Source organism: Hemiscyllium ocellatum, chromosome 48 (genome assembly GCF_020745735.1).
Source record: "Hemiscyllium ocellatum isolate sHemOce1 chromosome 48, sHemOce1.pat.X.cur, whole genome shotgun sequence".
NCBI lineage: Eukaryota > Metazoa > Chordata > Chondrichthyes > Orectolobiformes > Hemiscylliidae > Hemiscyllium > Hemiscyllium ocellatum.
Window position 1 is genome coordinate 6690769 of NC_083448.1, and position 24371 is coordinate 6715139.

The 24371-nt window shown below is 42.6% G+C and overlaps 1 protein-coding gene across 1 annotated transcript in view; it reads right to left on the bottom strand.

Moving 5' to 3' along the window:
• Nucleotides 1–24371, bottom strand: part of ikbkb (inhibitor of nuclear factor kappa B kinase subunit beta) — a 77035-nt gene that overhangs the window by 18127 nt on the left and 34537 nt on the right. The window contains exons 4-11 of the mRNA XM_060856415.1: nucleotides 13809–13926; nucleotides 12461–12530; nucleotides 9599–9687; nucleotides 5111–5200; nucleotides 4074–4198; nucleotides 2081–2188; nucleotides 985–1114; nucleotides 209–403 (exon numbers count right to left, since the gene is read on the bottom strand). Of these exons, the coding sequence (XP_060712398.1) occupies nucleotides 209–403; nucleotides 985–1114; nucleotides 2081–2188; nucleotides 4074–4198; nucleotides 5111–5200; nucleotides 9599–9687; nucleotides 12461–12530; nucleotides 13809–13926 (925 nt within the window). The remainder of the gene's footprint in view (nucleotides 1–208; nucleotides 404–984; nucleotides 1115–2080; nucleotides 2189–4073; nucleotides 4199–5110; nucleotides 5201–9598; nucleotides 9688–12460; nucleotides 12531–13808; nucleotides 13927–24371) is intronic.

The following is a 24371-nucleotide window of genomic DNA, read 5'->3' on the forward strand; positions in this document are numbered from 1 at the left end:
TTTCAGGTTGATAGTCTGGTTGTGTTTGGACTGAACATTCCTTAGCCATCAAGTCCTGAGACTGGACTCGAACTCAGAGCTCCTGGATCAGAGGCAGGGATATTACCAGATTTCCATAATAACATTGTATGGAGTACTACGTATGATGCAGAATGACTGATACATTCTCCCATAGTTATCTCTCCTTAGATTTCAGCCGCGCCCTTACCCTGCAGTCTGGTGCACACTGGCTGATAGGTTTGCGGGGGTCCAGGGCAGTTCCTGTTTCCAGTAAAAGTTCCTGATCAAATTCTTCGATGCCAGTCATGGCCTTGATCCACTGCTGCAGAGCCTGAACACTCGCCTCTGGGGAGACCGGATATGTGTGGAGCAATCCTGACTTCATATCCAGAATCTGCACATACTGGAAGAAAACACAAACACATGAACAGAAACTGTCACCATCTTGGGAGGGATGGAATACAGCAGCACCTTAACTTTCACACACTGTTTTCATTTGTTTAAGCCCTGAGACAGACTGTCTCAGTACCTCAGCCCTGGTGCACTTCACCATTCTAATTCAGAAAGCAACCCTTCCTTTCTTTGAAATGGTTGTTTTCACCATGTTCACCCCATAGCTTACCATACCAGAAATCTGAGGGAAAAAACACAGATTCTGAACAGTAAATTCCACTATTTTCATTTATTCATGACTGGTTGGAATTTCAGAACAAATTCAGAGAGACAAATGTTGCTGATGAAAGGGATGCGGCAAATTGTCACCACAGCTGTGGAAGTTGCAAGACATGAAAGACAAGAAAACAAGGAGTGACAGGGATAAGTACTAAGTGACAGCTGGATTTAGATGTACATGTTCACCAACAAGAACTAAAAATGGAGAAAGGTCATCCATTCACTCATCAGAACAGGAAGTTAGGAGAATCTGATTAATCCTCAGAGAGGAGTATTGAAATGTCTGCATCTCTGAAAATGCAACTCACCCACCTTTTTGTTAAGAATATCATCCAGTGCCTTGAAACAACCGTTTGGTCCATGAACAGGGTCTGATCCTCTCTCTTTGGAATTCCATTGCAGCATTAACTGCAGCCATCTCTCCAACGGACCTGTTAATTCACTAGCAGGAGAGAAAAAGCAACAAATGAGAAGCTCAGTGGCCTTGTCCTTTGCCTGGTTGACATGTGTTACCCATCCTTAATTGCCCAAGAAGGTGCTGGTGAGCTGCCTTTAAGAACTGTGAAAGTCCCACCAACAGGGAGAGACAAAGGAATAGCTGATATAGTTCCAAGTCAGATCGGTGTGTGACTTGGAGGAGAATCTGCAACATTCCAGTGTTCCTGCTGCTCTTGTCCTCCTAAGAGGAGAAGTGTGTTCAAAAGATGCTGTCAAAGGAGCCTAAGCAAATTGCTGCAGTACATCGTCTATTGTTGGAGTTTCCTCACTTGCCTGCATGGGTGTACATTCCATCACACTGTTGACTTAAGTCTTGTCAATGGTAGACAGGCTTTGGGGAATCAGGAGTTCAGTTACTCACCACAAAATTCCTACTGTTTTATTATATCCACATTTCCCCATGTTCCCAAATGGATTGCTGGGAGACGTAACTTCCTCCATTCTGACAGCAGTCTTCCTCTTACAATACAATCCTCTTACAGCCCCACCCTTTGTGTCAACTGAGGATGTAGTGACATTCGGCAGAACTTGCATTAAAAGGGTGAATTCACCATCCCAGAGTGGGATTCTTTGGGGCAACAGCTACCCCAGATTTTGTTTCTTTGAGATTGTTCCTTCTTATGTTATCCACAAAAATAATTTAATTTTGACCGAAACTGTAGATGTTCGGTTTGATTACCCATGGACACAGTTGGGGCGCAAACTCTGACAACCCCCTCCGCTGCTAAAATGCCAATCAGGATCACTATCAAGTCCACATTTAATGAAGTGTGCCTCCATCAGGTAACATATTAGATATGACTATGCAAATTTCAATTAAAAAGGCAATGAAAATTAAAATCAGGAATGCCTCCCACCCCCATCCAAATAATCTGGATTCTGTCACTTGGGACATGTCAGCAATCCTCACCTGTTGAGGTTATTGGGTTGAGGAAGCCGGCTGGAAAATTTTACCTCCATATTCATGTCTTCAAACACCATAATGTCGCAATCGCCTTTGTGCTTTACTTTGCTGTGCCTGACAAAACGGAAGACAAGAGTGAGCGGTACCACAAGAGAAGCAAGACATTCACATATCCTCCTTAACTCCAAAGCTGCAGAGTTTGATTATCCAAATGATGAGAAGTAAATTATTCAGTCCCACAGTGAACCGTGACATCAACCCAAATTCTTAGACTGATCACACCCACTGTCCAGTGGGATGTAATGCAGAGCACTATTCTGACAATATTTGGCTCACCTTTAAGAAATTGCTATTTGGTCCCAATAGTGAAGATTGATGAACAGTCATCAGCTCATTGTTCTCTTAACTCACTTCTTTGACAGTTTGTGAACAAAAAAAAAGTAAACTTATTTCCTTGAAATTCTGTGGATGTTCTAGGATTTGGTGGGGGGGGTGGCGGCGGCAGATGAGTGGACGTGCCAATTGGTTGTCTTCATCAAATTTGATATCCAAATTCAGCAGCATTCACCTCTTTGCATAGACAACAAGTAAATTGCAATCAGTCCCTTGATGAAAAAGTTCAGAAAACAAAACGACTCGCATTTATATAGTGTTGTTCACGACCACTAGACAGCTCAAAGCATTTTACAGCCAAAGTGGTGCTTTTTGAAGTATGGTCACTGCTGGAAAATAGAAAAAAAAAGGCAGGCAATTTTCCCACTATAAGATTTTACAATGGCATTAGACACATAGAGCCATGGAAACAGTCCTTGTCAACCAGATATCCTCAATTAATCTAGTCCCATTTGCCAGCACTTGGTTCATATCCATCTTTCCTATTCATATACTCATCCAGATATCTGTAAGTGTTGCAATTGTACCAGCCTCCCCCACTTCCTCTGTAAGCTCATTCCATATACGTACCTCTGTGTGAAAAAGTTGTCACTTAGGTGCCTTTTATATCTTTCCCCTCTCATCTTAAACATATGCCCTCTGGTTCTGGACTCCACCACCCTAGGGAAAAGATCTTGTCTATTTACCCTATCCATGTCCCTCACGATTTTATAAACCTCAATCAAGTCACCTCTCAGCCTCCAACGCTGCAGGGAAAACAACCCCAGCCTATTCAGCCTCTTCCTATAGCTCAAACCCTCTAACCCTAGCAACATCCTTGTAAATCAACATTGTTAGATTAGATTAGATTACTTACAGTATCGAAACAGGCCCTTTGGCCCCACAAGTCCACATTGACCCGCCGAAGCGTATACCACCCAGACACGTACTCCTACATTTACCCCTTCACCCAACACTACGGGCAATTTAGCATGGCGAATTCACCTGACCTGCACATCTTTGGGTTGTGGGAGGAAACCGGAGCACCCAGAGGAAACCCACGCAGACACGGGGAGAATGTGCAAACTCCACACAAAGAGTTGCCTGAGGCGGGAACTGAACCCGGGTCTCTGGCGCTGTGAGGCAGCAGTGCTAACCACTGTGCCACTGTGCTGCCCACAACCAGATAATCTGTTTTTGTGATCCTGATTAAGGAATGAATGTTGGCCTCGTCACATGAGAGAACTGCTCTGCTCTTCACATAGTGACATAGGGTTTTCTTCATGCACCCAAAGTTAATTGGGTGATTCCATACCTTAACTAAAAGCGAATGCATCTACAGTGCATCATTCTATTTGTCCTGCACTGGAGTAGCAGCCTTCATTTTTATGCTCAAGCCGTAGAAGCCAGAATCTTAAGAGTTAGAGGCAAGAATGCTATCCACTGCGGCAGACATATAAGGTTAAACTTCTGATGACAGAATTTCAACATTTTACAGAGGCTTGTTGAGGATCCAGAATCCCGTGATCCTTCTGATCTACCTCTCCTCCATATTCAGTTCCTCACGCACGCACACAACACTGATTTCTTGAACCTCTCAGTATAAACCTGAACCATCTGCACCTACCAGGCTACAGGCTGCCAGTTGGGGAGAAATGGTCGGAATCCTGTGATGCATTCGAAAGCAAGTGTCCCCAAGCTCCAATAATCCACTGTCACTGTGTACTTCTTCTGTTCCAGGAGTTCTGGAGCCTGCAGATAGTAAATGCTACATTTTAGGATAGGACGAACATGGCTGAACAAACTGAATAATGACCGCTTCCAAACCTGCACCCTTTACCACCGAGAATGCCAAACACAACATTTACAGGAGAACATCACCATTTACAAGTTTTCTCCCAGTCACATTTTAATCATCCTGACTCAAAACCAAGTCACCAAACTTTTATTATTGCTGTGTTGAAATCCTGGAACTTCTTTAGTAACAGTGCAGTCAATGGGGTACATTTAAACCACATTGATTCCAAAACTTCAAAGCCATGGCTCAGCAAAGCCTTTGCAAGACCAATTAAAGGTGGACAATTATGCTGCCCTCATCGCAAAAAAAATCAAAAAGATCAAAATGTTCCTCCACATTAATTGTGTAATCCACACCTCCTTCACTGACAAACTGCAAAAATAGTCCTTTTCCATGTTATCTAGGAGAAAGTGAGGACTGCAGATGCTGGATATCAGAGCTGAAAATGTGTTGCTGGAAAAGCACAGCAGGTCAGGCAGCATCCAAGGAGCAGGAGATTCGACATTTTGGGCATGAGCCCTTCTTGAGGAATTCCTGAAGAAGGGCTCATGCCCGAAACGTCGAATCTCCTATTCCTTGAATGCTGCCTGACCTGCTGCGCTTTTCCAGCAACACATTTTCAGCTTTTCCATATTATGTCCAGCATGGAAACGGACCATTTGGCTCAACATTTCTACGCTGCTGCTGACTTTTCACAGGAGCTTCCTCCCATCCCTGTTCAATCACCCTATCAGCATTACATTTTATTCCACTGCAGGTTCAATGCCAGTAGCAGTTTCTGACTGAAAACTTGAACATCCCCTTCTCTTCCCACGCTCAGTTGAGAGACTCAAAGATAAGCAAGGACACCACAAAACAACCCTTACCAGATATTGCAAGGTTCCAACGAAAGAGGTGCACAGGCTGCTCTGATCCAGCTCCTTGGCATAGCCCAGGTCAATGATTTTGTGGATCAACTGGTTTAGGAACAAATCGCATCAAAAACTTTCAACATGCAATCATGTTAAATAATGGAAATTAACTTTAGACTCTGTTTTCCATGGAAAAGTGGATGGAAAAACTACCCCACAGGTCTGGAGAGAAACAGTGGAATGCTTTTAAGGAAAGATTGCAGGATGTATTCCATTAAAAAAGCTAACTCCTGGTGGTTTGAAGATGCTCACGACAATAAAAGCAATTTGAAACAAATTTAAATTGACAGAAAAATCCCACAGGAACTCTTAAGAAAAGACATAGAATCATAAAGATGTACATCACGGAAATTAACCCTTCGGTCCAACTCATCTGTGATAAAAATGAAAGATTAATGACAAAATAAGGAAAGAGGCGAAAAGCAGGAAAGAGAGATGTGAAGCAATATTTGGGGAAGAATAGCCAAACACTTTAAAAGGATCAGTAAAACATTTTAAAAGTTAATTTTATGTACATACATACACTTAAATAGAAGATACAGTACAGAAATTAGTCATTTGTCCCAACTCATCCATGCTGAAGGATTATGCTTCACTCAAGCCTCCTCCTGTTTTCCTTTACCTAAATGTGCCATTATAACTCACTTCCTCGTGTACTTAGCTAGTTTCCCCTTTAATAATCAATACTTCAACCACTCCCTGTGACAGCGAGTTCCACATTCTTACCCACTCTCTGGGGATTGAATTTTCTCCTGAATTAATGAAGTGCTTGGTGACTATTTATAGTGATAGCCTCTAGTTGCTCTCTTCCCTGTTTGAGGAAACAATTTCTGTGCATCCACTCTGTGAAAACCCCCCGAAAATTTAAAGACCTCTATTAAGTCACCCTCCCAGCCTTCTCTTTCCAAGACAGGAAAACGCCTGTCAATCCTTTCCTGAGATGTATAATCTCATGGACCTGGCAAATGTCTTTTGCACCCTTTTCAGTGCCTCTATAATCCTTTCAATTGCTTAGCAACCAGAACTGTACCCTGCTGGTGTATGCACAAGATCTTTTCAAGTTTAGCATAACTTCACTTTATAATTTGATCCCTCTAGAACAGAAGCTCAGTAATTTTTTGTTTAGTTTATCATCTTATTCTGTGATGCTTCTCTTTGTGATTCATGGCTTTCTACTTTGCTCCTCCACTCTATACAGACAATATTTCTTTCAGAAAAAATGTGGCATCTGAACTTTCTGACCAAGATATAATACTTCACGTTTATTTTATATTGAAATTCATTCATCAATTATAAACCTACATATTTGCTCAGAGTTCCTTGTCATGTGTTGTCGCCCTTCTTAATACTAACTGTTACAATACTAGTCAGCCATTCACCAAAGCAGGAATCCATCTTTCTTGCACAACTGTTTGTTTATTGCATTTCATAAACTCCAAACTGATCATCTCCCTTTCTAATCCATTCTCTTATCTGGGTGACATCTGCCCTTAAATATAAGCTCCAGTGAGCACTCCATCATCTTCAAAGCATTTCCATGTTCATTCCGAAAAGACCATTGTTTGCGATATTGTCATTAAATATTCCCTCCTAAATTCAAGTCATCCACATACTAAGAAGTTGTGATTTTAATTCCAGAATCTACCAACATCATTAAAATTAAACATTAACAGCAGTAGTCCCAGCAGTGATCTTGTGGAACATCACATCACATCTTGTGCCATTTTGAATAACTACCCTCAATCCCTAATTTCTGTCTTGAAGCCAGCTAAATCTTAACCCTGTTATTTATTTCATTACTCTGTATTTTCTTGTCATACATTCCTATTTCATGGAACTTAGCAAAAACCTTTTGAAAATTTACATGGGTTCCATCTGCTTCATTACCCTTATCTGCTCTTCCTATTGCTTCTTAAAGAATGTAATGAGGTTTATCAAGGAAGACCTGAAGTACCACGTAAGCAGTGCACTAAACCAAGCAGGGTACAAAGGGAAGAGCACCAGGCTTTGGCCAAGTGAGAACTTGAGCCTGTCTTTACCCTAGAGAACTGTGAAATGGGCATTTGAAAAAATTGTATTGGAGGTCATGGAAGTGTGGATAAATAATTAACAATAGGGATTAGCTGTAATGATCTTGCTTGCTTATCAAGGATGTGCGTCTTTGAGCCAATGAATTTTACAGATTACCAAAACCCATACTGAAACATTTTATTTATGGCTTTACTCCTGGGAGCGGAGTGCTGAGGGAAGTAGCTTTTACTGTTGCACTAATGTCAAACAACTGATAAAACGCAAATGTCAACTCTGGGTTTTAAAGACAAGAAACACAAAACCAGCTTCTTCCAAATAAAAATTCATCAAAGTCACACATCATTTCCCCAGCAGACAGAACCTTTTCCAAAAGAACTGAATTATGGGTTTAACCCTCTGGCCACTGGCAACTTTGCTTAAAAGGTTGGAGCTTGTGCAGTTGTTTAGAAATGGTGGTAGACCACCCCCTGATGTTCAATGAGGCACTAGAAGTTGTGCCACGAGTTCAGATATGTCAATAGTACATATCAGTGGGGAACAATCTCACTGCAAAATCAGGAGATTTTGGGTCCAGGTTCCATGCCAGCAACTTGAGCACACTGTCCAGGCTGAAACACACTCAGGACAGCTGTCCGATTGGAGGTGCTGCCTTTCGAAAGAAATGTCAAGGCATTACGGGAAGAAACATAGAATCACAAACACATTGGTGAATTACGTAAATTGGCAATTTCAATCCAGCTAAATGTGAGGTCATTCAGTTTATACCAAAAAAAGGACAAAAGTGGTTTGTCAATGAAAAATAAGAATCAGTGAGAATCCAAAGAGGTTTAGGGATTGATGTACATTGATTACTAAAATACAGTTGTCAGGTGCAGAACATAATCAAAGAGGTTAATAGCAAGTTAATCTTTATAAGAGGATTGAAAACAAAGTCGATGAAGACATACTGCAGCTGTTCAGACTAAACTTGGAAGTACTGCCTGCAGTTCTACATATTGTTTTTCATTCACAGGATGTGGGCATCGCTGGTTAGGGCAGCATTTATTGCTCATCCTTAATTGCCCAGAGGGCAGTTAAGAGTCAACTGCTTCTCTGTTGGTCTAGGATCACATGTAGGTCAAACCAGGTCAGGATGGTAGTTTCTTTCCCTGAACCAAATGGTTTTTTTCAGCGATCAACAATGACTTCATGGTCATTAGACTTTTAATTCAGGACATTTATTGAATTCAAATTCTACCATATGCCATGGCGGGATTTTGAATCCAGGTCCCCAGAATATTTCCTTGTCTCTGGATCAACAGTTCAGTGATAATACCATGAGGCCATTGCCTCCCGCTGAGGTGGAAGGATTCAGCACAGATTTATCAGGACATTACCAGAGTTACAAGAGTAGGATAATGAACAGAAATCATATAAATTACGCTTGTTCTCCCTGGAATATTGAAGACATGAATGAGGGATTTAGGATTTTGACAGGAATCAAGAGGGTGGATTGATAGGTTGGTGAGGAAATCTCGGGGAAGAGACCTGGCATTAAAATCAAAAGGAGAGAAAGAAAAAGCTGAGCACGGTCCACAAAAAGCAGAAAACACTTGCTCAATTTTCATTTTAAATCTGAGATCAACAACTCTTGGGTCAAGCATGACATTTGGAGTTGAGTCAAGTAAAAGGAGTTAGGATACAGATCATCCATGATCTCAGTGAACAGCGGAAGAGAGTCAAAGGGCTCAATGGCCTCCCCTGTTATGAAATGTAAAAGGTTGAAAGAACAGTACAAAGAAACATTGACATCCTCCTTTAATCAAAATTATACTATTTCTACAAAGAAGAATGATAATGAATGTGTATGGCAGTGAAATGGATAAATTATTCAATTTATTCAAGAGATCTACATTAGTCATGCAAAGAGTTGGGTTTGAATTCCAATTTGGGAATGAGAAATTCATTAAGTTAAAAAGTTAAAAAAAAATGAAACTGTCAGATTCTAAAAATCTAATTGGTTCACATGTCCTTCTGCAGAGGGAATCTGTCAGCCTTATGTTGTCAGGCCCACATGTGACTAGATCGACAGTAAGGTGATTGAGTCTGAATTTCTCTCTGATGTGCACTAGCAAGGCGGCAACGATTCACCACCACCTTTTCAGAGCAAATAAGGGTATGCTAGAAATGCCAACAGAACTTATGAATGCATATAAAACAATACAACCAAACTAAAGAAGCTGTTGGGTGATATTTCACGATGTCACATCTGAGCCAGTATACACAGTTATTGCTGATTCAATAATTATCATACCGGGTACCAAAGTATTAAAACAAGCAACACTTCCACTAATCTAAACATTGGTGGAGCTGCCTTTCTGCTCCAAAACAACTGAAGGCTGTTCCACCAACACTGACCCAAGTGTCACTCACCCGCTGTTCTCCTTGCTGTAGAACGATATTCTCCGGCTTCAGATCACGATGGATGATTCTGTTTTCATGCAAGTACCTGAGAGCAGAAGCTAAAACACCAAAGACTCGCAACAGTCAAAACATCAGGCAGAGCATGCAGTCCCAAATACAACCCACCCTTTCTGCTGAAATCATTGCACAACCTCCAAAGTGAGCTCATTGAGTGCAGGATTCAAAGAGTGGAAACCTCCACCTTCAAGTGTTCTTTTTGTACAGGTGGTCATTTGGTCACCCTACACTAACTCCTTCAAAGAGTCATCCTGTTAGACCCACTCCCCTGCAGTTTTCCCATAAACCTGCAATTATTTCACAAGTATTTATTCAACTTCTTTTTCAAAGATACTACTGAGTCTGACAATGTCAGGATCAATAAAACAAGAGTAGCTTTTCAGCCCCTTAAGCTGAATTCATCAGTCACTAAAATTATGGGTGATCAGTAGCCTAATTCCATATATCAATCTTTGGCCCATATCCCTTCGTACCTTTACTTAAGAAAAATATATCTACTGTAGTTTGTCATACTGTTCCCTGAATATTGAGATCAAGTGTCAGTATCACAGGATGTCTAGAAATTAGGCAGAGGCTGGGATGGAGATGGCTCATGGGTTCATGCTCATATGGTGCCATCGGGCAAAAGGTTTCACTGTCCTGAACTAAAACCCTGTAAAACCCATTGTTCACATCATTTAAAAATTCTCCCTGGTTGACCTTGTCATTTCCATGTTTTCAGCATTTATTTTGCCCCACTACCTCCTTTCCCCAACAACTGTATCATTCCCTTCAGCCCCACTACTCTCCAAAGATCTCGACTTCTCCATTTCAGGCTACTTCACATTCTTGATTCACGATAGTCGACATGCCTTCAGTTGCTGTAATCCTAAGATTTCAAATTTTCTCCCTGAAATTCTTCACCTCTTTTCCCTCCCAGCTCTTCAGCAAAATATTTGGTCCTAACATTTTCTGATGTGGTCCAGAGTCAACGTTTGTTTGATAATTCTCCATGTGATGCATTTTGAACATGTTGCTGTTTTAACGACATGATATAAATGCAAGTTGTGCTCGTCAGTTACCATCCTGATGTGGGAAGATGATAGAGGGATTTAGATTTATTGTCTGCCAAAGTTATGCCCTATCAACAACTAAGCAGTACAGCTTAGTGAGGAACTGGCTGCAAGATCATGGATAAGGTTTCTTGGCTTCAATGATGTCAAACTTATTTCCTTTAAGAGGAGCAAAGATTAAGATTAAGAAGTAATTTAATCGAGGTGTTTAAGATACTGATCCCATTGTGGAAGAATCAAGAAGCAAAATGATGGAACGTTTTTTTGATGCAGTGAGAGGTTATGATCTACAATGCCCAACAGCGTGATGGTGGCAGGTATGACTGTGGCTTTCAAAAGAGAATTGGATAATTGCCTTTCAGGGGAAGAAATGTACAGAGGAAATTGGAGGAACTTGTGTAGGGGAAATGCTCTGACAGAGAGTTGGCATGTATTAATTAGCTGCCTTCTGTGCTTTAACCATTCTACGGTTCTCTTCAATGGACAGACTTTATCCCTGGCATAATATGATTGAGGAGAGCACAGAGGCTGGAGGAGAAGAGAATATTTGTTCGTATTCAATTGATGATGGAAATAACAAACTGGAAAAGACCTGGATACAGGCAGTGAAAACCGGAATGTGAGTGGCAGCACATTTAGCAGAGACAGAAGTTTGTCTGGTAATCAGTAAATATCAGCTTCAGTGAGTAACAGCGAACGCCAACGTGAGTTTCTCAGCTCCTATACTCTATTGCAGGAAGAAGGAAATGAGACGACAGTCACAACCTCCTTCCTCCCATTAATAATTCTTCAATGTGACTCCATTCTCCTGCAATTAGAGTCATAGTTACATCTTTTGACATATGAGCTACGGCTTGACTGACTGAGAGGAAACCAAATTAACGGATAAATTCACTATCAGGGAACGAGGGCAGCGCTGATCCACTTAACACAAGTTGGCATCAGGAAAAAGGGACAATTAGGTGAAAAGTCACTTCAAAAGATTACGCTGCGTGATATCATGGCTAAGTGAGGGGGAAGAAAGTAAGGGCTGCTCATGTGGGAGAGTTAGGGTGCGTATGCATGAGCCCATACCATGACCACAGGGCTGAGCTGGCAACATCCGGGAAGTGTAAGATTCAAATAAGTATTTTTAAATGTGGACACATTCAGATGTCTCCCCCCACCCCACACCTACCACCTCACCTCACTGTGAGCAAAGAGAGCTGACAGCTCAATGATGCATCATATCTTCTACAATCAGCCAGCCCGATGACTGGTGTGGCACAGGAACACTAGAAGCCATTCAGCCCATAAGCTTGTTATGTAACTTAATCAGATCCCAGCTGATTTTAATTCCATTTATCTGTCTTGGTTTCTTATTCCTGAATACTGAAAAGTGACTCTCCCCAACAACCTTTTACTTGCACTCCCTTTTGTGTGACTAATATTACCTCTGGTTCCCTATAATTTTAAAGTTCTGCCCCTTACTGGACTCTTACTATCAGAAGAAACCGAGTTCTTTCTAACTAACTTATTAAATCCTTCAATCATCTGGAACATTTGAATTACATTAAGGGGTCGTCTATAATTGAGGGAATATAAGCCAAATCTATGCAATCTCTTCATGTATTTTAACGCTTTATCCCTGATATCAGGCCGTAGTGAGAGCTCTTTCTTGAGATTAATGAGCAATCAGGATAATACAAAGCCGTCAACAATCTTTGTAACCCCTTTCTAAAAGTGCAGCCCAGTGCTGAACCTTAACACTTGCTATACTCACCAATGTCTGTGAGAAGGGTTAGCACTGAACTCTCACGCATCCCGCAACAATTGTCAAATTTATTCAGAAACTGGAACAACAAGACAAAGTAAAGTTAGAATGTGGACAATACACAAAAGAATAGCAAACAACGTGGCTCATGAAGGTAGTGAGGTGTTTAACTAGTTGAGCGGTCAGCTAGTTACATTAACACTTCAGATAATCACAGTGATGAGGGGTTCAGAGTAATTTTGTCAAAGAGTGTTCCCCACAAAGAGAAGAGAATCAAAATTACACACATGTAAGACTCTGAACAAAACAATCATACTGAAAGACAGAGTTGAACGCGCTCCAATCTACAACTCACATCCCCAGTGTTATCAGGGAGGCAACCCACATCCATGAATTATATCACACAAATAACAAAGAAATCTCTGTATAAACAAGCTGTAAAGTTTCTTAAGTCTTACACAGTTAGGTCTTTCGGAAACTCACTTTCCTTTCATCTCTTCCTCGGACAGATGTGATCACTATTCCCAATCTAGCAATATCCTGTGACTTGCGCATCAGCAGGCACTATTTTCCACGTTGTCATTTTCCCCAACCAAATCTGGAACATTAGCACCGGAAAGACCACTAGCTTTGCCAAGCACCAACCCAACCCAAAGCATCTTTCCTCTATGCTATATCTCATCTCAGCTGAAAATGTGTTGCTGGAAAAGTGCAGCAGGTCAAGCAGCATCTAAAGAGCAGGAGAATCGACGTTTCGGGCATGAGCCCTACTTTCCTCATTCCTGAAGAAGGGCTCATGCCCGAAACGTCGATTCTCCTGCTCTTTGGATGCTGCCTGACCTGCTGCGCTTTTCCAGCAACACATTTTCAGCTCTGATCTCCAGCATCTGCAGTCCTCACTTTCTCCTCTATCTCATCTAACCCAATTAAAAAAAAAGAATGGTGTGAGCAGAGCGAGAAAAACACTGTGAAGTTAAGAAATGGTGACAGGAAGAAGAACAGGGAGAGAGAGGAAAGGAAAAACAAAAGGAGGGAAAAAGAGAGTGATGGTCAGAAAAAGGGATTGAGGGAAGTAGCTGAAGAAAGGAAGAAAGAGGAGGAAGAGCATGAAGTACAGAACAATGGAAGGAGGTAAAAGACAGGAAGGAAGACAGAGGAACAAGGAAAGAGAGGGAGGAGGTGGAGGAAAGAGAAGGGCAGGGAAAGAGAAAAGGAGGAAGCAGAAAGCGAAGGGACAAGAAGAATGAAAGAAGGAAAAAAAACTGGAAAGTACAGACCTGCCAACACTCCACATCACTCCAGTGACACAATGAACATTAACAGCATAGGACAGCGACTCGCGGAGCGTAGTACGAACCTTGCGAAGATCTCCTCCCTCACAATATTCCATTCCCAACAAAGGTAAGTCATTGAGGGCAAGTTTCTGCATTCCCTCGGGAACATCTCGCGCTGCCACCACGTTGACATGATTCAACCTGGATAAATTAAAATGGAGTTAGCCCAATCTGCAAGGTCAACAAAAGCAAACTTGATGGATCACAGGCCTCAGCTGGTGTATTGTGGACAATTCCAGGCCACACTTCAGGAAAGACGTGAAGGCCTTAATTTGGAAGTTTGCCAAGATATTCCTAAGAATTAGAGACCTCAGTCCTGAGAAGAGATTGGGCAAATTTTGAAACCTCTGCTTGGAGTGGAGAAAGTTTGGAGGATTTCAAGATGATGTGAGAATTTTGTTCACTTATCGGACATGGGCATTGCCGGCTCGCCATCATTTCGTGCTTATCCCTAGATGCCCTTGAGAAGGTGGGTTAGCTGCTTCTTGAACCACTGCAGTCCACGTAGTGTAGAGACTCCCACGCAGTGGTGTTTGGGAGGAAGTTCCAGGATTTTAACCCAGCAACAGTAAAGAAACAACGATACATTTCCAAGGCAGGATGGTGAATGGCTTGGAGGGAACTTGCAGGGGAATTTGCAGGGGGTGGTATTCCCATGTATCTGTTGTCTTTCTTCCTCGAAATGGATGCGGCTGAGGGCTTGGAAGATGCTGTCCAAGGATCTTTGGCAAATTTCTGCAGTATATCTTGTAGATAGTAGCAGCAGTGTGAATTGAGCATCGGTAGTGGACGGACTAAATGCTTGTGGATGTGGTGCCAATCAAGTGGGCGCCTTTGTCCTGGGTGGTGCTGATCTTCATAAATGTTGTTTGGAGCTGCACTCATCCAGGCAAGTGAGGAGTCTTCGGTCACACTTCTGACTTGTGCCACAGAGATGGTGGACGTGTTTTGGGGATTCAGATGGTGAGTTACTCGCTCCTGGATTTCCAGCGGCGGACCTGCTCCTACAACCACTCTATTTATATGGCAAATCTGGTTAAAATACTAGACTCGAGGGGCCTTGCAAATTCTTCCCTAGCTTCCCGTTATGACCTAGGATACACTTGATGTTGATAGCAAGAAATTCAGTGATGGTAGCACCAGTGAATGTCAAGGGGCAGTGGTTAGATTTTTTTCTGACTGGAGATGGTTATTGCCTTGCATTTGTGCAGCATGAATACTACTTGTCACTTGCGAGCCAAACCGGGCTATGATCTAGGTTTTGTTGCATTTGAACATGCACTGCTTCTGTCTCTGAGGAGTTGGGAATCATGCTGAATATTGCACAATCGGTGAACATCCACACTTCAGGGAAGGTCATTGAATAAGCAGCTGCAGATAGTTGGGCCTGGTACACTCTCCCAAAGAACTCATGTCGAAATGCCCTGCAGCTGGAATGACTGACCTCTAACAATCACAACCATCTTGCAATGTGCTCGGTACGACTGGAACCAGTAGAGAGTTTCCCCCCTCATTCCCATTGATATCAGTTTTGCTGGGACTCCCTAATATCTCTCTCTGTCAAATATGGCCATGACGTCAAGCGGTGCTGCTCTCACCTTACTTCTGGAATTCAGCTCGCTTATCCATGTTTGAACCAAGACGATAATGAGGTCACGAGCTGAGAGGTCAGGTCCTGTTGATGACACCATACTTTACTGATGTGTGAGAGCAGACTGATGGAGCAACAATTTCTGGATTGGATTTATCCTGCTTTTCTGGACATAGCTGGGCAGTTTTCCTCACTGTCACATAAATGACAGATGTATTGGAACAGATTGGTTAGGGGTGTGGCAATTTCTGGAACACAAGTCTTCAGTACTATTGCCAGAATGTTGTCAGGGCCCACAGCCTTTGCAGTATCCAGTGCCTCCAACTGCTTCTTGATAACACATGGAGTGCATCGAAGTGGCTGAAGATTGGCATCAGTAAAATTAAAAATTAAAATCAGTGGTAACAGTATGATCAACAGAGGAGATGAGGAGAAAGGTTTTCACTCAGAATTGTTAGCATTTGAAATGTTCTACCTGAAAAGGTGGTGGAAGTTGATTCCACAATTAATTTTAAATGTGCATTGGACAGAGAGTTGAACATGAGGGAAAGCAGATGATTTAGCACCATCCATGCTAATGTTTTACAAAATCGAGCTGAGGCAAGATGAGTGGATGGTCTCCAATGATTAAATCAAGTGAACCGCTTCAGGATTATACAGAGTGTAGGAGTACACTTAAGAGGGATTTCAGGAGAGCGAAAAAGGGACATGCGGTATCTTTGGCAGATAGGGCAAAGGAGAATTGAAAAGACTATCCAAGTACATTAAAGGCAAAAGAGTAATTCAGGAGAGAATAGGGCCCCTTAAAGATCAGCAAAGCCATCTATGTGTGGAACCAGAGGAGATGGGTGATATCCTAAACAAATATTTTTCATCCGGATTTACCTTGGTCAAAGACTTAGAGCGAGGGATTTGGGGAATTAAAAATGCTGTTTCAAAAAGAAAAGAGTTCACATCACAGAAGAAAAGGTGCTGGAAGTCATAAAACACATGAAGGTCAATAAATCCCTGAGACCTGATCTAGTGTATCCTAGGTCATAACGGGAAGCTAGGGAAGAATTTGCAAGGGCCCTAGTGGAGATTTTTTTTATCATCGATAGCCATGGGTGGGGTGCCAGAACGCTGGAGGGTGGCTAATGTTATGCCATTATTGAAGACAGGCCTTCAGAAAAAGTCAGGGAACAACAGAGTGATGAGCCCCATGTCAGTGATGGGTAAGTTGTTGGAGGGGTATCTGAGAGAAAGGATCTACGGGCATTTGAAAAGGGATGGTTAGTGTGACTTTGTGCAGGGGATATTGTCTCACAAATTTGATTGAATTTTTGCAGACCATATTGAGGTTTGTAAAATCATGAGGGGCACAGATGAGGTGAATAGCCAAGGTCTTTTCCCCAGCATAGGGGAATCCAAACCTAAAGGGCATGGATTTAAGTTGAGAGGGGAAAGATTTAACAAGGACCTGAGGGGCAGCTTTTTCACACAGAAGGTGGTGCAGATATGGAACGAGCTCCCTGAAGAAGTGGAGGAGGCAGGTACAGTTACAACAATTAAAAGACATTTGGACAGGTATGTGGAAAGGTTCTGGATTAGTGGTTCTGGAAGAGCACAGCAGTTCAGGCAGCATTCGAGGAGCAGTAAAATCGATGTTTTGGGCAAAAGCCCTTCATCAGGATGCGGTATTCCTGATGAAGGGCTTTTGCCCGAAACGTCGATTTTACTGCTCCTCGGATGCTGCCTGAACTGCTGTGCCCTTCCAGCACCACTAATCCAGAAACTGGTTTCCAGCATCTGCAGTCATTGTTTTTACCCAGGTATGTGGAAAGGAAAGGTTTAAGAAGGATATAGCAAAACACAGACAAATAGGACTTGTTCAGCTCACAAAGTTCTTTAAGAAGGTGACCAAACAGGTAGATGAGGGTAATGCAGTTGATGTGATATATATGGACTTCAGTCAGCTGTTTGATTAGGCTATTGCACAAAATAAGGAGGCATGGAATTGAGGGTGATTTAGCGGTTTGGATCAGAAATTGGCTCGCCAAGAGAAGACAGAGGGTGGTGGCTGAGGAGAAATATTCATCCTGGAGTTCATTTACTATGGGGTACCGCAAGGATATGTTATGTTTCGGGTCCCCTGTTGTTTGTCATTTTTATAAATGACTTAGACAAGGGCATAGAAGGATGGGTTAGTAAATTTGCAGATTAGAGTAAGGTTAGTAGAGTTGTGACTAATGACGAAAATTCTTGGTAGTGTAGATGAGCAGAGAGATCTCTGTGTCCAGGTACATAGATCCCTGAAAGTTGCCATCCAGGTTGACTGGGTCGTTAAAAAGGCATATGGTGTGTTAGCTTTTATTGGTAGATGGATTGAGTTTCGGAACCATGAGATCATGCTGCAGCTGTACATCACTCTGGTGCGACCACAATTGGAGTATTGTGTACAATTTTGGTCACCGCATTATAGGAAGGATGTGGAAGCTTTGGAAAGGATTCTGAGGAGATTTACTAGGATATCAGGTCAAAACAATGACTGCAGATTACTAGATGTTGTCTGGCATGGAGGGAAGGAAAAGCTGAGGGATTTGAGGCTGTTTTCATTAGCGAGAAGGTTGAGAGGTGACGCAATTGAGACATATAAGATAATGAGAGGGTTAGATACGTTGGACAGTGAGAACCTTTTTACTTGGATGGCGATGATTAACACAAGGAGACATAGCTTTAAATTGAGGGGGTGATAGATATAGGACATATGTCAGACGTAGTTTCTTCACTCAGAGAGTAGTAGGGGCATGGAATGCACTGCCTGCAACGGTACTAGACTCGCCAACTTTAAGGGCATTTAAATGGTCATTGGATAAGCAAATGGATGAGAATGGAATCGTGTAGGTTAGATGAGGTTCAGATTGGTTCCACAGTTCGGTGCAGCATCAAGAGCCACAAGGTCTGCATTGCACTGAAATGTTCTATGTTCAATGAAATATGGTTGGCATGAATGAGTTGGGCCAAAGGGCCCGTTTCTGTGCAGTACACATCCAGTGACCCTGAAAGTGTGATTAAAAAGAGTATAACTTTATCACTTTCAACATAGGAACAACTAATCCATGTCATTTCAGTGTTCCCATGTCCCTTTATCCGCTTTTATCTCCAATATCATATTTCTGAATGTTTATGTGACAGCAGCTTCAATAGCAGACCTATTTCGCAGCCTCACAAACTTCTGCATAAAAACATTTCTCTCTTGCGTCAAATCTTATTTCTCTGTTTTAATCCCCCTAGCCTAAAATCCCCCACATTTAGCCTAGAACATCCACATACCGATTGCTTTTTCTTTTACTTTACTGGGTGGCATTATGTTTTCCAAGACATTTATGAATAAAAGTCCAATGTTAATAACATTCTTGTCATAAACAGGATGCAGCCCTGAGGTACTCATTGTTTCTGCACAAAAACTGCAGGCAAAGATTTATCTCTAAGTTAGCACACAGTGCCGAGGTCTGGGAACTGGGAGCTAACATCGGAGGGCTTAGGATCGAGAGTAAGATTGCCAACGCTCTTAGATTGACCTGGAAATTGAAATAAATATCCAAGATAATGCTACCAACAGCTGACAGGAAAGAACGTTCAACATGGCCTTAAAAACATTTGATTTTCTCTTCCCCAAATCATTATTTCTGCTAATTGGTCATAAAAAGTATTGGCAATATGGAAAAATAAGTTGAGAACACCAAACTGGGGATAATAGCACCGAGGAAGAATGAAATGTAACATCGGAATATGTTAGAAAGCTTTTCAGACTGGGCAGTTAAATGCCAGTTCAGTCACTCATATCCATCCTTCACTCCACGATAGGTCGAAATATGGACACAAGAGCTAAATTCTAGACATGGAGTGAGAGTGACTACCATTGACATGAGAAGTAAAAACAATGACTGCAAATGCTGGAAACCAGATTCTGGATTAGTAGTGCTGAAAGAGCACAGCAGTTCAGGGCACTTTGGATGCTGCCTGAACTGCTGTGCTCTTCCAGCACTATTAATCCAGACCCTTGACATCAGGTCAGCATTTGAGTCAGTGTGGCATGAAGACACTCAAAAAAGCAATGACAATAGGGAATCAAATCACTTCTCCTTGACTTCAATTGGAATTATGTTTGTTGAATTACTGGCAATTACAATTGTTGTTGTGGTTCTGTTCACCGAGCTGGGAATTTGTGTTGCAGACGTTTCGTCCCCTGTCTAGGTGACATCCTCAATGCTTGGGAGCCTTCTACTGGCATTTATAGTGATTTGTACCTGCCGCTTCCAGTTGTCAGTTCCAGCTGTCCGCCGCAGTGGCCGGTATATTGGGTCCAGGTCGATGTGCTTATTGATTGAATCTGTGGATGAGTGCCATGCCTCGAGGAATTCCCTGGCTGTTCTCTGTTTGGCTTGTCCTATAATAGTAGTGCTGTCCCAGCTGAACTCATGTAGCTTGTCACTCTACAAACCAAACATCCCACTCAGACCCACAGTATCACTACCAGGGACACCATCCCACAAACTGGCTAAAGAACTACAGCAGAAACTGAAACACCTGATTAGCGGATCCAGACACTCTATACAGTCAACAGAGGAATTCTTGGACATCATCAGAAATATACACACAGACAAGGAAGAAACCATGGTCTCATTCGATGTAACGGCACTGTTTACCTCTATCGACAAAACCCGAGCCAGAGAAACAATAGCCAACCTGCTGGACATACAGAACAGACAACAAGACGGGGAACCTATCAACAAAGACTTCATACTCAAACTACTGGACCTGTGCCTCACAGCACACTTCAAATTCAACAACCAAATATGAACAAATCAACGGCACACCCATGGGCTCACCCACCTCTGGACTCATAGCAGAAGCGGTAATGCAAAGGTTAGAACAAACAGTCTTACCGCAAATTCAACCCAAATTCTGGGTCAGATATGTAGATGATACCTTTGTAATCATTAAAAACAGAGAAATAGAGAACACACATCGGATCATCAACGCCGCACTCACAGGAATCCGATTCACTAGTGAGGAAGAAAAGGACAACCAACTCCCATTCCTAGACATGATGGTACAGAGAACACCGAATGGAGAATTCACTACAAAGGTATACAGGACAGCCATACACACAGACCAAGTCTTAAACTACGAAAGCAACTACCCCAACACACAAAAAAGAAGTTGCATCAAGATACTGTTCAAAAGGGCCACAACACACTGCAGTACACCAGGAATGCAAAAAGAGGAAGAAGAACACCTATACAATGTTTTCGCCAAAAACGGATACCCCCGCAATTTCATCAACAGATGCCTAAGGGAAAGACAACAAAATGAGGACATGCCACAACCCAAAGGTCGAGCCATACTATCATATATCAAAAACATTTCTGAACTCACAACCAGACTACTGCGACCACTAGGACTCATAACAGCACACAAACCAACAGCCACTCTCAGACAACAACTCACCAGGACGAAGGACCCGATACCCAGCATGAGCAAAACCAATGTAGTGTATAAAATCCCATGCAAGGACTGCACAAAACACTACATAGGACAAACAGGAAGACAGCTAACGGTCCGCATCCATGAACACCAACTAGCTACGAAATGACATGACCAGCTATCCTTAGTAGCCACACACTCCGATGACAAGCAACACGAGTTCGACTGCGACAACGCTACTATTATAGGACAAGCCAAACAGAGAACAGCCAGGGAATTCCTCGAGGATTGGCACTCATCCACAGATTCAATCAATAAGCACATCGACCTGGACCCAATATACCGGCCACTGCGGCGGACAGCTGGAACGGACAACTGGAAGCAGCAGGTACAAATCACTATAAATGCTGGAGGAAACATCACAGAAGCGCTTCACAGGAGGCTCCCAAGCACCTAGGATGTCACCTAGACAGGGGACAAAACATCTGCAACACAAATTCCCAGCTCGGCGAACAGAACCACAACAATCAAGCACCCGAGCTACAAATCTTCTCACAAACTTTGAATTACCATTGTTGATTAGGATCTGCAGCAGAGATAAAAGAAAAGATAAAAGGTGTCAGCACCAGCTGACCACTTCTTTACAAATATAATGTAAAGGTCGAATGTCCTGGACCTAATGCCCCAGAGAGAGCAATTTTTTTTTCACTAAATTACTTCAAGTCATTTGATAAGGTTCCCCATGGTAGGTTCGTTCAGAAGGTCAGGAGGAATGGGATACAGGGGAATTTAGCTGTGTGGATACAGAATTGGCTGGTCGACAGAAGACAGCGAGTGGTTGTGGAAGGAAAGTATTCTGCCTGGAAGTCTGTGGTGAGTGGTGTTCCACAGGGCTCTGTCCTTGGGCCTCTACTCTTCGTAATTTTTATTAATGACTTGGATGAGGAGATTGAAGGATGGGTCAGCAAGTTTGCAGACAACACAAAGGTTTGAGGTGTCGTTGACAGTATAGAGGGCTGTTGTAGGCTGCAGCGTGACATTGACAGGATGCAGAGAAGGGCTGAGAGGTGGCAGATGGAGTTCAACCTGGATAAATGCGAAGTGATGCATTTTGGAATGTCGAACTTGAAAGTTGAGTACAGGATTAAGGATAGGATTCTTGCCAGTGTGGAGGAACAGCGGGATCTCGGTGTGCAGGTACATAGATCCCTTAAAATGGCCACCCAAGTGGACAGGGTTGTTAAGAAAGCATATGGTGTTTTGGTTTTCATTAACAGGGGGATCGAGTTTAAGAGTCATGAGATCTTGTTGCAGCTCTATAATACTTTGGTTAGACCGCACTTGGAATACTGTGTCCAGTTCTGGTCATCCTATTATAGGCAAGATGTGAATGCTTTGGAGAGGGTTCAGAGGAGGTTTACCAGGATGCTGCCTGGAATGGAGGGCTTATCTTACAAAGAGAGGTTGATGGAGCTTGGACTTTTTTCATTGGAAAAAAGAAGGAAGAGAGGGGATCTAATTGAGGTGTACAAGATAATGAGAGGCATAGTTGGAGTTGATAGCCAGAGACTTTTTCCCAGGGCAGAAATTGTTAACACGAGGGGTCATAGTTTTAAGCTGTTTGGCGGAAAGTATAGAGGGGATGTCAGAGGCGGGTTCTTTATGCAGAGAGTTGTGGGAGCATGGAATGTGTTGCCAGCAGCAGTTGTGGAAGCGAGGTCATTGGGTATATTTAAGAGACTGCTGGACATGCATATGGTTACAGAAATCTGAGGGTTCATACGTTAGGTTTACCTTACATGAGGATCAATGGTCGGCACAACATCGTGGGCTGAAGGGCCTGTTCTGTGCTGTACTGTTCAATGTTCTATGTTCTAAATTAAAACTTTTGTAGTTAGGAGAACTAAAACTGACCCAGCTGATCTGGGCAAGTATTGTGGAGGTGACTGTACTCTGAAATTCATGACCAACATTTCTCCCCATCCTTGCTATGGCAAGAGATGGCGACCAATGTTGGCTTTGAGGTTCTCGTCTAGAATTCAACTCCAATTTGTTGACCCTTCTGTGCCAGGCCCTGAGCTCAGAATATTTCATGTGCATTTCTCCCAATAGTGCAGAATGTTTGTGGTTAAGACAGTGCCTCTTAACTAACTCCACAGGGGCCAGTATCCCATCACTAAGTCATTTATTTAGGCATGGAGCATCCTTGACACTGATCCAGCTCCCTCAGAGCCAGCTCTCAGAGTGAACAAGCTGTCTGACACTCCTGTTTGTATCTGTCAAAGGGGTCCCTGATTGGACCAGATTAACAGCCCCTATCAGGGAACTCAGATTCTAATGAGATCCACCTAGCTGAACTCCATACAATTGCAACAGCTTCCTTTCCCAATTTGCATCCTTGATGCAGAAGTCTTGACAATTGTGGTTGAAGATGGGAATGGAGCGACCACGGGTGACAACAGGAGCTGGAAGAGAGATAAGAGTGAGGGGATCAAGATAGTTTGATACCTTAATGTCTGACCCACATACCAATCTAGCTGCCGTTTAACAGTTACCGAAATCAACAATACATAGGTTTTCCAAAGGGTCAACTGCTGGTCCTCACAGAGAAATATTTCAAATGATTGCAAAAAGAAACCTCTAAGCCAAGTAAACTTGACACAGGAAGGCCAAAAGTGGCAGTTTATTCAGGGAAAGAATATCTAAACAAGCTGTGATGGTTTATAGACAGTGTGGTTTGGACATTGTGCAATTTGAAGAACTAATTTCCTGCTTTGTGTATGGAACACGGCATGTTTAGATTTGATCACAACATGGTAAGCACAGATGGGACAGACTCTCTGCATTGACGCCAGAGATTTCCACTGCTCAAACTAATTCATGCCAAGCTTCCAAAATTGGAGAGGGAGAATGATAACATGTGTAAAATGCTGGAAATCAGAAACAAAAACATAATTGCTGGAAAAGCTCAGCAGATCTGGTAGCACCTGTGAAGAGACATCAGAGTTAATACTTCAGGTCCAGTGATCCTTCCACAGAACTCTGATAAAATGTGTTTTTCTCTATCACTGGTTCTCTCTTGCAGCTATGTTACCAGGAGCAAGGCACACAGAAGCTTTCGGATAATCAGACATAATGTGGGCAGATTTAGTTTGGCATTCAGCCCCTTCGAGAATCGTACGCTCGCCCTTGGGAATCGAGAGAGTGAGATACATCCTTCTCATTAACAATACTGGCACATATCCAAAAGCTACAGTCTCACCACTGCAGTCACATCTGCAGAAAGGTGTCACTCAAAGTGGCTTTTCTCTTTGAGCATTTTATCCCTTCTAATACCTAATTATGTTCCGCAGCTTGGCAATCTGCCTCTCCTTTCAGACTGGATTCCATCTCCTTGTCTCTAGCCAGCTTCTGCTTCTGAGTTGTGGCTCAATGGGTTGCATTCTTGCCTCTCAGCCAGACATTTTGGGTTCAAGTCCCACTCTACGACTTCAGCACCAAACTCTGAGCTGACACTGCAATGCAG